Source organism: Halictus rubicundus, chromosome 6, assembly GCF_050948215.1.
Source record: "Halictus rubicundus isolate RS-2024b chromosome 6, iyHalRubi1_principal, whole genome shotgun sequence".
Lineage (NCBI taxonomy): Eukaryota > Metazoa > Arthropoda > Insecta > Hymenoptera > Halictidae > Halictus > Halictus rubicundus.
The window spans coordinates 5,715,658-5,729,433 of record NC_135154.1 but is presented as its reverse complement, the minus strand read 5'-3'; the positions used below and the strand labels follow the sequence as shown (position 1 = coordinate 5,729,433).

General features: G+C 47.8%; 1 protein-coding gene across 9 annotated transcripts in view; it reads right to left on the bottom strand.

Annotated features, from left to right (window-relative positions):
• Scalloped (TEA domain transcription factor 1 homolog scalloped) overlaps positions 1-13,776 on the bottom strand; it is a 118,291-nt gene that overhangs the window by 61,163 nt on the left and 43,352 nt on the right. Inside the window, exon 1 of one of the 9 annotated variants that reach the window (XM_076789549.1) lies at positions 13,601-13,631. The exons of the other annotated variants lie outside the window; for them this stretch is intronic. Within the exon in view, the coding sequence (XP_076645664.1) occupies positions 13,601-13,616 (16 nt within the window). The 5' untranslated portion in view covers positions 13,617-13,631. Of the gene's footprint in view, positions 1-13,600; positions 13,632-13,776 lie in introns of those variants that run through there. 9 annotated transcript variants of the gene reach the window in all.

Below are 13,776 nucleotides of genomic sequence, written 5' to 3'. Positions count from 1 at the left end.
CTTGTGGTTCTTCCGTGTCCTCCGATCTTGTCGATCTTTCAAAACTATGATATACGTATAATTGATTTTCGTTAATCGAGAACGATTCGTAACTTTACGTTGGTAGAGAAGGTAAAATTGCGAAAAGCACTGGACCAACCACATCACCGATCGATTCGTTGCGTTGCGCATACGTATTACCGATATTGTAGTGATGTGAGTGTGACTCAGTCAAGATGATTGTTTGGAATAGCTGCTTGAGAGGAAGGATGTATGGTTGCGAGTGCGACTGTGTGTAATGCGAGATGCACGTGTGCGTGAGCGGTTCCGCTTCTCTACGCGAGACCCTGAGCCGCGTCGATGTCGCTCGATTGGCGATAGCGTTTTGCTTTTCGGCGGAACGCTTTTGTTCTTCGTAACGGAGCAGCGTCAGTAGAGCGAGAGTCGCGAGCGAGCGAGTGAGTTGATATATTGAACATTGTCGTTTGAGAGTCGAGTTGTCGAAGTAAAATAAAGCATTCTAGTGAAATCGGTATCCGATCATTTCACCCGTTACGTCACACCCGAGACGTAGGAGTTTCACATATTCCTACAATATGAGTAACATCGATGCACAATTTCGTCTCAAGTAACGTCCGAAATTCAAGGTCGTCGCCACTGGTCTACATACGAATGCGACGATAGTAGTTCTCAATAGAAATTGACCGTGACGAATCGGAGCACATCGTCTAGAATCTAGAGAGAAAGGGAAAGAAGCGTCGGAACAACAAGTTCGCCAACGGTCAGTGACGGTTGTAGGCGTGCAAAAAGAAAATGGGGAAGAGGGAGACCGAGAGAAAGAGAGGGAGATAGGAGCGAGACGCGAAACGTGGCTCCGAACCACTCGTCCCTTCATAAATGTTTGAGCGCACGGCAAAGTGCGGAGTGGTATCGTGCTTCCTCCACAGCCTTCCGTTCCGTATACACTAACTGAATTAACCGGTCGACGGTGTACCGTTGCGACGCGACGAGTATATGTATAACGCGCACCTAGGAACACGCGTGCACAACTCGCGCTCTGCGGATCCGCTCCGCGCGAGCTGCGCATATCCTGCATATGATCGCAGTTCTCCGACCCACCTACCCTCCGACCCTCCGACCCTCCGGCCGCAATATATTACCGAGCGCGATGTCCCGTGCAATTTACGTACGATTATGCAGATGTGCCCAAAGCTCGCCCACGTACCGCTCTCCGATGAGAAACAACGACAAGGAAAGTTGTAGCGAAAGAGAGAATCGGGCAAAAACGGAGAGAGAGAGAGAGAGAGAGAGAGAGAGAAACAGAGCCGTCAAGAGTTAGTTTTGCTAAGGTCGCATTTTCGCTTTCTCGCGCGATGTATGCTTCAAAGATAATAGTAGAGTTTTCGATGTTGAAAGCAATAGGTATGTGCAGCGCGCGTATTCGAATGCCGCCAAACACTGAGCAAAACATTGTACCTACTCGTATTATTCAAGAGGACAGCCGCCTCGTCTCGTCTCGTCTCGTCTCGTCTCGTCTCGTCTTGTCCCGTTTCGTCTCGTCGTGTCCACGAACGCGACCGAGAATAATTTATTATGCGCGAGACGCGGCTGCGCGCGAGCCGAGCACAGGGACGAGCCAGCGAGCATCGCTTTATTTCATTTTATGGCCACCCTTTGCCCGTTGCAACTTTATTGCGAAATTCATTTACGGTGCAGCCGGTCCATCCGAAAGACCCTTAGACTTCCTGAAAGGACGTAAAAGCCGCGATAATTGAAGTCCTGCCTGCTCGGTCTACTGCCGCGATCCTCCTCCCAACTCTTCCCTTACAATTAGTCAAGTTTATTAGAGCGCAACAGAAATTCGAAAACGCGAGCGAATACGTACTGGACGTAGTTGTTGCAGAAACATTGTCGGAGACAGATAATCGGATAACCGGACGGACCGACACAGTCTACTCGTTACGTTCGTACCTCCGAGCATCGAAACGGCATAACGCAATTCCGCGTGCATTTATCCAATTACGCGAGGCAAGAGACGCCCGAGGAATCAAAAACTAAGCACGGCCAGGCAAATGGAAATGTTTATTTCAGGTAAGCAAACGAGCCGTGTGTCACGCGCAAAAGTTGCTTAGCGTTGGCAGGCTTTTCTCGTGTCTCGTGTCTCGCATTTCACGTCTCGCGTCGGCGACGACGCCAATGCCGATGATTATGCCTATGCCGATGCCGATACCCCGATACCGTCACCGCGGTAACGATCGCGTTTTCCTAAACATCCGTGGCTCGCAGATAAAGTAATATCTAAGCCATTGCAACTTTGCTCGGGTTATATTCGTGTATGCTTTGGCCCTAAACGAGGTTGAATCGCTTTACCGATGGCTAGGTCAACATTTTCACCTATTCCAGCTCCGCAAGGTCCGCGAATGGCATGGAACGAGTCAAGAAAAAATGAAAATTTTCATCGATAATAATCGACAAGATAAACATTCGAATAGATAGTACAAAAGGAAGAAATGAAAGGGAAAAGGGAAAGGGAAAGCGAATGCAACGTCGAAGCAACTAAAATTTCACAGTCGTCTACGCTACTGCACGCTCATTACCGACGGTTCACGGTACACCCACATTCACCGCGACGGGCATAAATGCGTGTGCGCAAACGCGTGTAAACACCGCAGCTGCGCGCACGCGGATCGTTCGAATAATGCAACGCGCAATTACGCGACCGAACGGGAAGACGCGATTCGTTCCGCGTCCGCGAATCGACTTTGCGAACTGTTGTCTCGCTGCGAATTCTACCTGTGCCGTGGCGGCTGGTGTCGTCTACAAAACTGACAGAGTCGCGGCAATTCGTAGAGTCGAACGCGCTCGAACTTTTGAAATCGAATTGCTGCGCGAGTTCGCTCCACCGCTTCATTTTTGTATAAATGAAACGAAACGAAGCGAAACGAAACGGAACGAAACGAAACGAAGCTCATTGCCTCGTGAACAATCTCAAATAAAAATGGGGAAAGCTGTTTTTTAATGAAGGGAAGATTCCCCGCGGATCGAAAGAGTATCGTGCAGATGCACTTTGACTCGTGCATGAAATCTCCGCGAAAGCTGATCGCAGCAAGCGAGCGAGCACAAAGGCCGCGAAGCATCGCGAGGACAACGCCAAAGAACCAATCTAAAGTCTGCTTCGAGGTAAAGGAAGCGGTAAATTAGTCAGGACAGAAATCTTCTATTAATATTCCAGCCCCTTCCTCGTCTCTGTCTCAGTCTCGGTCTCGCGCCCCGAGCCCCGAGATCCGAGTCTCTGCTTTAAAGATCTATCTGAATGGAGAAAAGTCTGAAATACGTATGTTCGCGCGTTCCAAACTTCGAAACTCTGCGGACAATTTAAAAATTGGAACTTCTCGTACCTACATCTTGTGCTACATCTGCCGATCGTATTGCCGCCAAAAGATTTGTCTTTTCGAGTTTGTCTGCTCCCTGAAACGTCAACGGACGCGGCAGGGTATGTGTAATCGAAACCGTACCGTAGACTGTAGACTCGAGACGAACGAAACAGAAGATTGTTATCGTTGGACGCTTCGAAGCACATCATTATGGTAATCGATGTTAAAATCAAGCGTTTGCACAATACGGTAACGCGGTTACGATTCATTTACGTGCGCAGGTGGTGAGAAAAGGAGGAGAGGGAAGACAGGAGAAGAGACACGGTACGCAGAGCGAAATGACGAGCCTCCGACCCGACGCGACGTCCTTCCGACAAGATAATTTGACCTTTTCTTTTCCGAGCTAGCCCGATCCGATCCGATCCGATGCGATCCGATCAGACACGGCCCGGCCCGGCCCGGCCCGGTCCAGCACTGCGCACGCACACGAGAACGCACGGATAGTACACGCGCAAGCACACGGACACGCGTACGCTTGTTCCAGAGAGATTTCGCGTGACGGCGCACCGCACCTCGCGCCGCACCGCGCCGGCAGCTGCTTTCAGTTGTCCGTCGGTCGCGAGGAAACGCAATTCGTAATTTACTGTGCGTTCGTAGAAACTAGAAACGTAACGATGATTCATACGCGGAAAGAGATTCGTCTCGGTCGAGCGGCACTTGCGAAAAGCCAGGAATATCGCATGCTCGACTCACTCGACTCGCTCGACTCGCTCGGCTCGCTCGACTCGCGTAAATGCACCTGAACCAAGACTGTAGGCCGTTGCCAGTGGCTTCCTACGATACAGAGCTTCAAACTTTCAGCCGCGATGCGTCTTCTATGCTCCTATCGTCCGTTGCTACGACGATCCTATGCAGCCTATCCTTCTCGAGCGTGTTCCCGTTCGTTGCGAGATAGACGACTCGTTTCAAAGCATCTTTGTTTCTCGACTATCGCCAATATTCCTCTTATAAATCGAAAATATTTCAAAAACACTTTGCGCCACGATGTCGCGTAGAGTTCGGGATTGTTTCGATGTAGGACCATCGACATAATCAACGTCTACTCCGATCGTGGCTCCAAGCTAGATATACCACATGTACACGATATTTTCGAAACTGAAAACGAGAGGGACCACATTTTTTTCGAACGTGGTGAGAGGACAGTGCTCGAGAACGGAAAGGGTTTTCGACACTGAGGTTGACACGCTAACGCAAAGAAAGACTATGAGAGGAGAATGCGAAGGAGAAGTTAACGATGGAGACGAGACGATACGAAACGAGGCGGTGCGATGCGGTGCGGTGCGGTGCGGTGCGGTGCGGTGGTACGTGGCCCGTTGATTCACCGCAATAACGAGGAAGCGTAGTCAGGAATCCTTGTCTAGAAGGATACCGAGCCTATTACTAAACCGCTAAACCACAAATAGCGAAATAGTTGATAGTTGATAGCTGATAGTCGATAGCAGTTCGGCAGTTCCGGATACGTGGAACGCGCAACTACATTTTTTCGAGAGAGCGCATCGGTGTTCTGTGTTACCATCGAATCCTTCGCGTTAAACGAACGATCAATCCATCAGAATATTCTGTATTTTTCCCCTCTCTTTCCCGTCGTCCGAATTTTATAGCTTTTCTCGCGGTCGCGGTCGCGGTCACGGTCACGGTCACGGTCACGGGCGCACACTTTACGCATCGTAAAATTACTTTCGAAAATGTCAACTCGTTTGCGTATTCCTCGAACGTCGTCTTCGAGTGGAATATATTTACGATCAAGCAAATTGTTCTTACGTACAAAGTGTGTTCCGGCTTCGACTTTGCGAAGCGCGATCCTCGTATTCCCCGAGCTGCCGATTCATCGAAAAGCAATCTTCCATCGGTTAGACGTCGCGTCGGAACCCACCTCGCATCTCGCATCTCGCCACTCGCTTACCTCGCGATTTGCTTATCTACACTTTTTGTGTTGGCACTACTTTGAGCAAGAGTTTGCATACTCATTTCGATTAGAAGTTCTAATCCCTTTTCTGAGAACGAAAAGCGTCCCTTTTATTAATGGAAGATACTGTATGCCTTCTTTATATGAAAATCTTTAGACACTACCTTCTGGCATCCGTTAATTAAGATTCTGATAAGATATAGCCCGGATAACCTTCATTAACCCCTTTTAACGAAAATCTAACCGAGGCCTGCTTTTCATAAGAAGTGACAAAAATGTGATTGTGACCCTACGTGACATTAAATCTTAAACAGAGTGTCCCTTTCATTTTCAAGGTATATAAACCCGTTCGTTTTCATCATCTTTAGTTCAGTAGCGGTTTAGTAATCGTGCAGTCACGTCGCGTTACACGCATAAGAGTCAATTCTAGTGAGATCGGGTTAAAGTCACTTTCGAATCAAATCGTAACCTTATAGATTCCGTTAGTTCGGTATACATTCTATTTGGCATTCAATAATTGCTCTCTGACCCCGCACTGCCAATGCGTCAAAACCGTGTATCATAGGTAACAATTTCTCCAATTGTACACCCACTAAATTCACTCGCGACGCAAACAACAACACTTGTAATTATTTCAATTCAGAATATATTTGTCTTGTTTGTTAGCTCGCGTAATCTACGACCCTTAATTATTGCCTAATATCCTAATCTAATAATTGAACGTTCCCACACGATACAATCTTACCGCTCGGATTGTATCAATTAAATTATATACAGGGTGGCCCACATAACTCTGAACAGCTCAATATCTCGAAAACTATGCCATCGATTTTAAAGTTCTTAGTCTTAAATTGCATGGAACTGAAGGGCCTTTCTGACTACATAAACGTGAAGTGGCCTCCCTTCCCCTTTAACGGGGGAGGGGAGGTACCTTTGTAATTTTAAATGGAACCCCCTAGAAAATGTTACATATTTAGATTCTACCGGAAAAAACAAGTCAAATTTGTCTGAAACATTTTTTTGTCAGATACTTCCATGATGAGATATAACAGTTTGAAGTTTCGAGTTGTATGTAGGTACTTGAAGCGCTCGGAAATAGCGTTATGGAATTATACGCGCTTCATAATTTAGAAACATTTCATAATTTAGAAAAGCGGCTTAGTAAAGCTGTCACTAATGAAAATAATAGTGCCAGTATTCTTGCTGCAATTACATTAAATCCACATATTAGTCAACGTACACTTGCACAAACATCACAGATTAGTCATTCATCAATTCAACGAATTTTGAAACGGCAAAAGTATCATCCATATCACATGGTTTTATCACAAGAGCTTTCGATAGCAGATTACGATCACCGCGTAAGATTTTGTGAGTGGCTGCAGGGTGTTGTGGAAAACGACTTTTTGTGCAAAATACTTTTTTCCGATGAGGCCACTTTTATGAATTCAGGGCATGTAAATAGACATAATCTGCATTATTGGGCCGTGGAAAACCCAAATTGGATGCGATGTGTTCCCTTTCAACATCGATGGTCTTTAAATGTTTGGTGTGGCCTAATAGGAGATTTTGTGATTGGACCTTATTTTTTTCAAGAAACTGTAACATCTGCAAGTTATTGTGATTTCTTAAAAAATCATTTGCCTGCGCTTTTGGAAGATGTGCCACTGCACGTTAGAAGAGAAATGTGGTTCCAACAAGACGGCGCTCCTCCATATTTTGCCATCATCACCAGGCAATTTTTGAACGAAAAATTTGGGAACAAATGGATAGGTCGTGGGGGACCTCGTCAATGGCCTCCTCGATCCCCGATCTAACACCATTAGATTTTTTCTTACGGGGGATATGTAAAGGACAAAGTTATGTTTGAACCACCGACGACAAAAGAGGATATGAAACAAAGAATACGTGACGCTTGCGCTTCAGTGACTCCCGAAATGTTAAAAAATGTTAGAACAACTTTGATGTTTCGAGTAAATAAATGTTTACAAGCCCGTGGTGGACATTTTGAACATTTAATTTAAAGTACATTTTATTTCTTCACGAATAAGCAAAGGACTCAAGCGCGTATAATTCCATAACGCTATTTCCGAGCGCTTCAAGTACCTACAACTCGAAACTTCAAACTGTTATATCTCATCATGGAAGTATCTGACAAAAAAATGTTTCAGACAAAATTGACTCGTTTTTTTCCGGTAGAATCTAAATATGTAACATTTTATAGGGGGTTCCATTTAAAATTACAAAGGTACCTCCCCTCCCCCGTTAAAGGGGAAGGGAGGCCACTTCACGTTTATGTAGTCAGAAAGGCCCTTCAGTTTCATGCAATTTAAGACTAAGAACTTTAAAATCGATGGCATAGTTTTCGAGATATTGAGCTGTTCAGAGTTATGTGGGCCACCCTGTATAAGTTACGAGGCTTACTAATCTCAAATTCAAATCAACAAAGATTTCAAAATTGAAAACAAATTGAAACCATACTCCAGGGGTAATAACCCCCTCGCCGGCCTCTCGCGTTGCTCGCAGCCCTGGCTCGTAACATCGTTCCGAGACCGTTCCTTTTACTTTGCTTAATTTGCTAACACGAGGCGGATGGTACAGTTCGGAATTCCGACATTTTTCTTGAAATACGTCGAACCGCGGAGAATATCGAAAACAAAACTCTTGCGTGTATCGCACGCGCGCTCGCGCAGGTACACGGAAGCGTATCAGCGCAGAAACTGAATTACCGTTCCTTTGTGCGTCGCTCTATTATCGCGGACATGTTCGTTAAACACTGGCAAGATGAAACGGTACGAATGATCGTTTGTCGCGCGAGCTCGACTAACTCCCGGCCACCGCTAATTTCATTGAGAATATTTCAGCGTAGAACGCCGTTGGGGGGCTGCTGGCTGCTGGTACGGGGTTACGTGGCTACGTGGCTACGTGGCTAGCGTGTCTGGGGCGGAAAGTTATGTTCCGCTGTAACAGCGGACGGGTGACGCTCGCGCATGAATGCAGCTCCCGTGTCGTTTTACCCAGCGTTGGTAGGCGGCGACGCGAGTTACGAGTTATACGCGCGTCTACCTACTGCGCGTGTAACGCGTCCGCAAAACTCCAAGAACCACGATGTCGGTGTGCTACCGATTTTTAGCCAAATGCGACTGCCGCGCAGGACTTTACGACTCTACGACGCCTCCAAACTCCGGTAGAATCGTGCTAACGGAAAATCGGCCTGCCCAACGTACACCGGAAATTCTTCAAATTCGACCGTTTTCGCTGGTGAAAAAATGGCGAAAATAACGGCGCGGCATCTCGATAACCAACAGAAGACAGTATGTACGTATCTGGAAACGCGCAAGAAAGACATCGCGATCGTAGTCGTGTTCCTGTTCGTGATCGTGATCGTGATCGTGATCGTGATCGCGACGTCGGCGAAGGAACGTTCAAAGGAACGAATCGGACAGCTTCCTCGCGGAATCGCAGACCGTTTCCATCAAAGTATTCGCAAGGAGCAAGCGAGCGCACTTACGGAAGCGTGTAACGAGAGGAGGTAAACGGACGAGAAGGCACGAGACGACACGAGACGACACGAGACGGCACGAAACAACCTGCGCCATGGAAAACGGCTCGAGGAGCAGGAACATTGGAAAGAGAACGGTGACAAGTGCAACGCGAGACAAAGTCGGAGCGAACGAGGAAAGAAGCAAAGAGGAGAGAGTATGGAGGATAGAGGCAAGAAGAAAGAATGGAATCGAGCAGCAGAGAGACGTGTGCAGACGCGCCAATTACCAACTCGTTCGAAGACGGCCATTAGGAGTCTCGACAAACAAACGACTTTCCCTTTTTGTCGTCTCGAAGCTCGATCGTTTTAACGATCATCGGTACACCTTCGCGTGATTTCAGTGAGAGAAGGACCGACCGTGTTAACCCTTCTTCTGGCTTTCCGATTCGTTTCTTTGTAGCGATTCGCCTGCCTTTGATCTCGAGTCGAGAAGGTTATTGGGCCGTCTTGCCGACCGCGCTTCGACCGGTCCCCGACCGCTCCGACCGCTTCGACCGCTTCGACCGCTTCGATCGCGGCTTACACCGTGTCCCTTTGCCGTTCTCCGGTTCGACCGGATTTCCTCGAGACCCGTGGAACGTTCCGGAGAGCACTGTCAACTGTGTTACAAACCTTAAATAGCATCCATCTGGTTGTTCGATTACAAAATTATACCGATGCCGATACCCCGTTACCGCCCAGCTCTTTTTCTCTTGCTCTTGTTCCTTTCCCACAGTAGTCAACACCATACATGCATACGATACGTGTATAATACGCACCGAAACGACAGAACCGATCGATATCTGGACGAATAATTTTCGATACACGACGACAGAAAATGCGGATGAGCCGGTATCCCAAGTCCCCTATTGGACACGTAAACTCCGATACCGAGACAACAGTTACATACAAGAAACGATATAATTACTACTTGGAGTGTGAAAAGCGAGGCGTTCGGTAGACTCGAGTGTCGCTTGCTCGCTTTTCCCGCTTTTCCCGCTTGCTCGTTTGCCGCGCCGCAACGGTAGACACGTGCCACGCGTTACGGCGCGGCGCGTTTCCGAGAAAGGGAAAAACAGAGAACTAGAGAATCCGAGAAAGCGGGGAAAACTGAAATGAAACTGGAACAAAGACGAAAACGAGATAGCTTAGAACAGACGTAATTCTGTTGCATTTTAATAACGCGCGGCGATACGAAAGGATGGCGATGGCAAACGGAAAAGAACGGTAAGCGTGGGTGGACGTCGAGAGTAAGCGGAGGAGAGGATATTCACGGATGAAAAACGCGAGACAACGCCACCGGCGAAGAAACGATTTTCCAAACGGGGGAAAGCGAGGGAAACGTGCGCAAACGATGTCTTTGATTGTGCAAAATCCATGAACGATACGCACGTAGATGTAAATACCTATTACGCTTGTATCGAGAATACATACATTGGCGCGTTGCTACGTAGCGGGGAGGGGTGGATGGAGAACGGTAGGGGTGTATCGAGGTCGACCGGTTCTCCAACAGCCGTCACCCGTTAAGGGACATTGCGACACACGCGCCAGTCTTTTCTCCGTCTTTCTCTCTGTCTCTCTGTTTCGCTGTTTCGCTATTTCGCTGTTCCGCCGTCTCGAGCACTCGTAGACTCAGACCTAACCGAGGAAATTCCGGATAAATTCTACTTGTCTTCGATTAGCGCGTACTACGCTCGAACACCCTTTGAACTCGGACAACTTCGAGCGGAGTCGTGGAAATTCGTTCGTTCGCCTCGACGCCACCAATGATCCAAATACTATTCGCCGAGTGCAGATCGTCGATCGGTCGGGGTAAAATTGCAAATTTGTTTCCCGCGTCTACTCCCATTCACCCCCTCTACCGGTCGTCGCGTCGCGCGTCGTTGGCAACGGAATCGTTCGAACGACCGAGAATCGGACGATTAACGTCACTGAAAATTCGAATAACCGGTATCCGGATAAACTGAGCGGGCCGCGGCGTGGCGCGGTGGTTGTATGTATTGCGATATCACACGGTAGGATTTATAGCCCGGACAATCTGTCGGCTATTTTAATACTCGCCTTCGAAACTACGTAACACTCCACACGCGGTAAGAATATATCGCGATCTATCGCTGGCATTTTTACTAAGCCGACCGTTGGCTGTCGGTCGCTGCGCCTAGCCGCGTTTAGCGTCAGTCCGGTCATTTTTACTTTACGTTCTTTCTCTTTTTTTTTTTTTTTCTTCTTTCGTGCAGAAAAGAGAAAAAGCGGTACGATCGTACGTAGCGCGAAGGGGGCACACGATCCAAGCCCAAGCCCAGTCTCCACGGAATCATAATTGAACTCGATCGGATCGACGTTGATAAAGTTATCGTAAGGAACGGTCGAGGACAATTAGCCGGGCCGGTAATTACAGTAATTACGAAGTAATCGCGGTGCGCACTTTTCCTCGTCCAAGAGATCGACGATGAAAAGTAGGATTTGTAGCAAACCGAAATTGAAACGTTTACATTTTTCAATGCGCGATATTATTGGAAACGGAAACGTAAACGAAAACGGTAACTGTAACGGTAACGCTACTAATAACAGGCTTTTTCCGGCCTAAAATTCGACGAAAGTTAACCAAAAATTCGAAAATTCGATCGATTTATAGACGCAACGAGATGGAGATAATCTGGCATTCCGCTTAAACTCTATTAGGCACACGGACTACTTCCGCTGCAATTTCGGAACCCACATTCACCTCCAGCATTGCATCGATCGTAATACGTAGTATTATTTGCCGGCTTTTTAGGCATAGTCGAAGTGGACTCCTGCGCTCGGTGTTCGTTTTATTTTTTTCGCTAGGTTTGTGTACGTGCGAGGCGGGAATCGGAGAAGGTGCAGTGGAGGAGCAATTCTAGTTGTTTTGCAAGAGTCAATTTAGAAAGAGGAGTCGAACGAAAGAAAGAGAGAGAGAGAGAGAGAGAGAGAGAGAGAGAGAGAGAGAGAGAGAGAGTTTGTTTGCCCTAACTTATCGGGCTTACTTGTATTTTTCCCCTCTGTTTTATTAAGTTACTTTTTTCTATCCAATCACATTTGCTATCCTGACTGCAATCGCCCATATTATCTTACAATCTGTACTATGTACATTCGGAAACTGTATGTACTGCGAAACCCATTAATAATACGCAAACATTCGCCGCATCATTGGCCCATGATTTATGGGAAACAGAAACTACCGCACCAACGCAACGTAAGACGCTCGAGGTGAAAAGAGCGGCAAGGTGCAAAAACCAAAGGCGTATCCAAAATAAAATAAACCGAACAAAGCTACGGTACATCGAGTTCGGTGAAGTTAACCATCGCTTTGAATCGGTATACAGGTGTACAATGTAGAAAATTAAGAACGCGAGATTTTAAAACAGACAGATAAAAGAAGAAGAAGCAGACAAACAAACAAACAAACAAGTAGACACAAGGTGTCGCGGTCGCTCAGCTACTGGCAACGATAAAATCTCTTCCGACGCAAACTGTACCGCCACGTCGTTCGTAGAGAACAGTGCATTGCGGATTGCGGATTGCGGATTGCGGAGCGAGTAAAAGACCGCGAGGTCTCGTTCGTGAAAGTAACGGTCCCCGCGTTTATATTTTTCAATGTAACCACGCTCCCGGCCTCCGCGCCACGCCACGCCACGCCACGCCACGCCATACCACGCCATGCCACACCGGCGAGTTTATGATTTTGCTTAATTAATGGTCCCCTCGCATCCGCCTCCCGCCACGGCCCATCCCTCGAAGCGTACGCGAGTTGCCATCACCCCTGACGCTCTTTCTCTCTCTGTCTTTCTCTCTCCACTCCCTCCCCCCTCTCTCTCTCTCTCTCTCTCTCTCTCCCCCCATCGTTGCTGGACGGCTGGACGACTGGACGACTGGCCGGCTGGCCGACCAGAAACAGCCTGGTGGCCATTAGCCTGCACGGATTGCGCAATTTCGGGAAATTGCGAAGTAATTCGCGGTTGCGGCCACTCTCGGCTTCGAGCAACAGAGGAAGAGTGAATGGGTGAGCGAATAAGAGGAGGGAAGGGAGGTATAGGTGTAGAAGAGATATGTGTATGTGTCTGAGCGATAGAGAGAGAGAGAGAGAGAGAGAGAGAGAGAAGGATCCGTTGCGGATTCTAGGAAAGGACGGCCGTTCAAGCTTTTGCAGCCTGACTCGCTCGCTTCGACCCTCTCCCCGTTTCGCGGCAATCGATTCGACGAAGAACCGGAAGGGAGCCAACGAGGACAATTATCGCGAACGCGCTCGTTCTTCCTCTTTCTTTCTCTCGGCCGAAAAGTTCGCGTTAAGAACGCGACACGACGATTACTCTATTTGCGGCACCTGGAACACGGAGCCCGCGGACCTCGGGACCCGGTACGATCCTCCGGGAAACTTTTGACCGTCGATTGTACGGGTCGAGTCGAGACTCGAGACGCAATGGAATAACCGGGTCGACTCGAGACTCGACACGCGACACGGATATTTTAATTGAATCGATTCGACTGGAAGAGGAGCTCTCGCTCCTGCACGGGTCCCACCACGACGGTCTGTCGCTACACGCGTTCACTTCGTTACGTATTCAGATGTTAGCGAGTGACGCGTTAATCAATTTCGGAAATATCTTTGTCTCGATTTTGTCCTCGTGCTACTATTCTTTGTCTACAAAATCTAAATGGTGCCTACGAAGCCTACAATGTCTACAAAAACCGAATCGCTTAATTGAAAACTGTTATCAGGAAACATGGCTGACGTACCTCGTGCAAACTGCATTTTTTAAACTATCTTTCGAAGGAGAAGATCTCCCGAAACAAGGTTCACCCGGTTCCTAGAAACTCGTCTGTCGGCCACTACATCCCGTGCATAGACGTTACTCGATCCTTCTCGATGCCTCGCATAATTCGAGTTCTATATCGTCGAGGAAATGAAACAG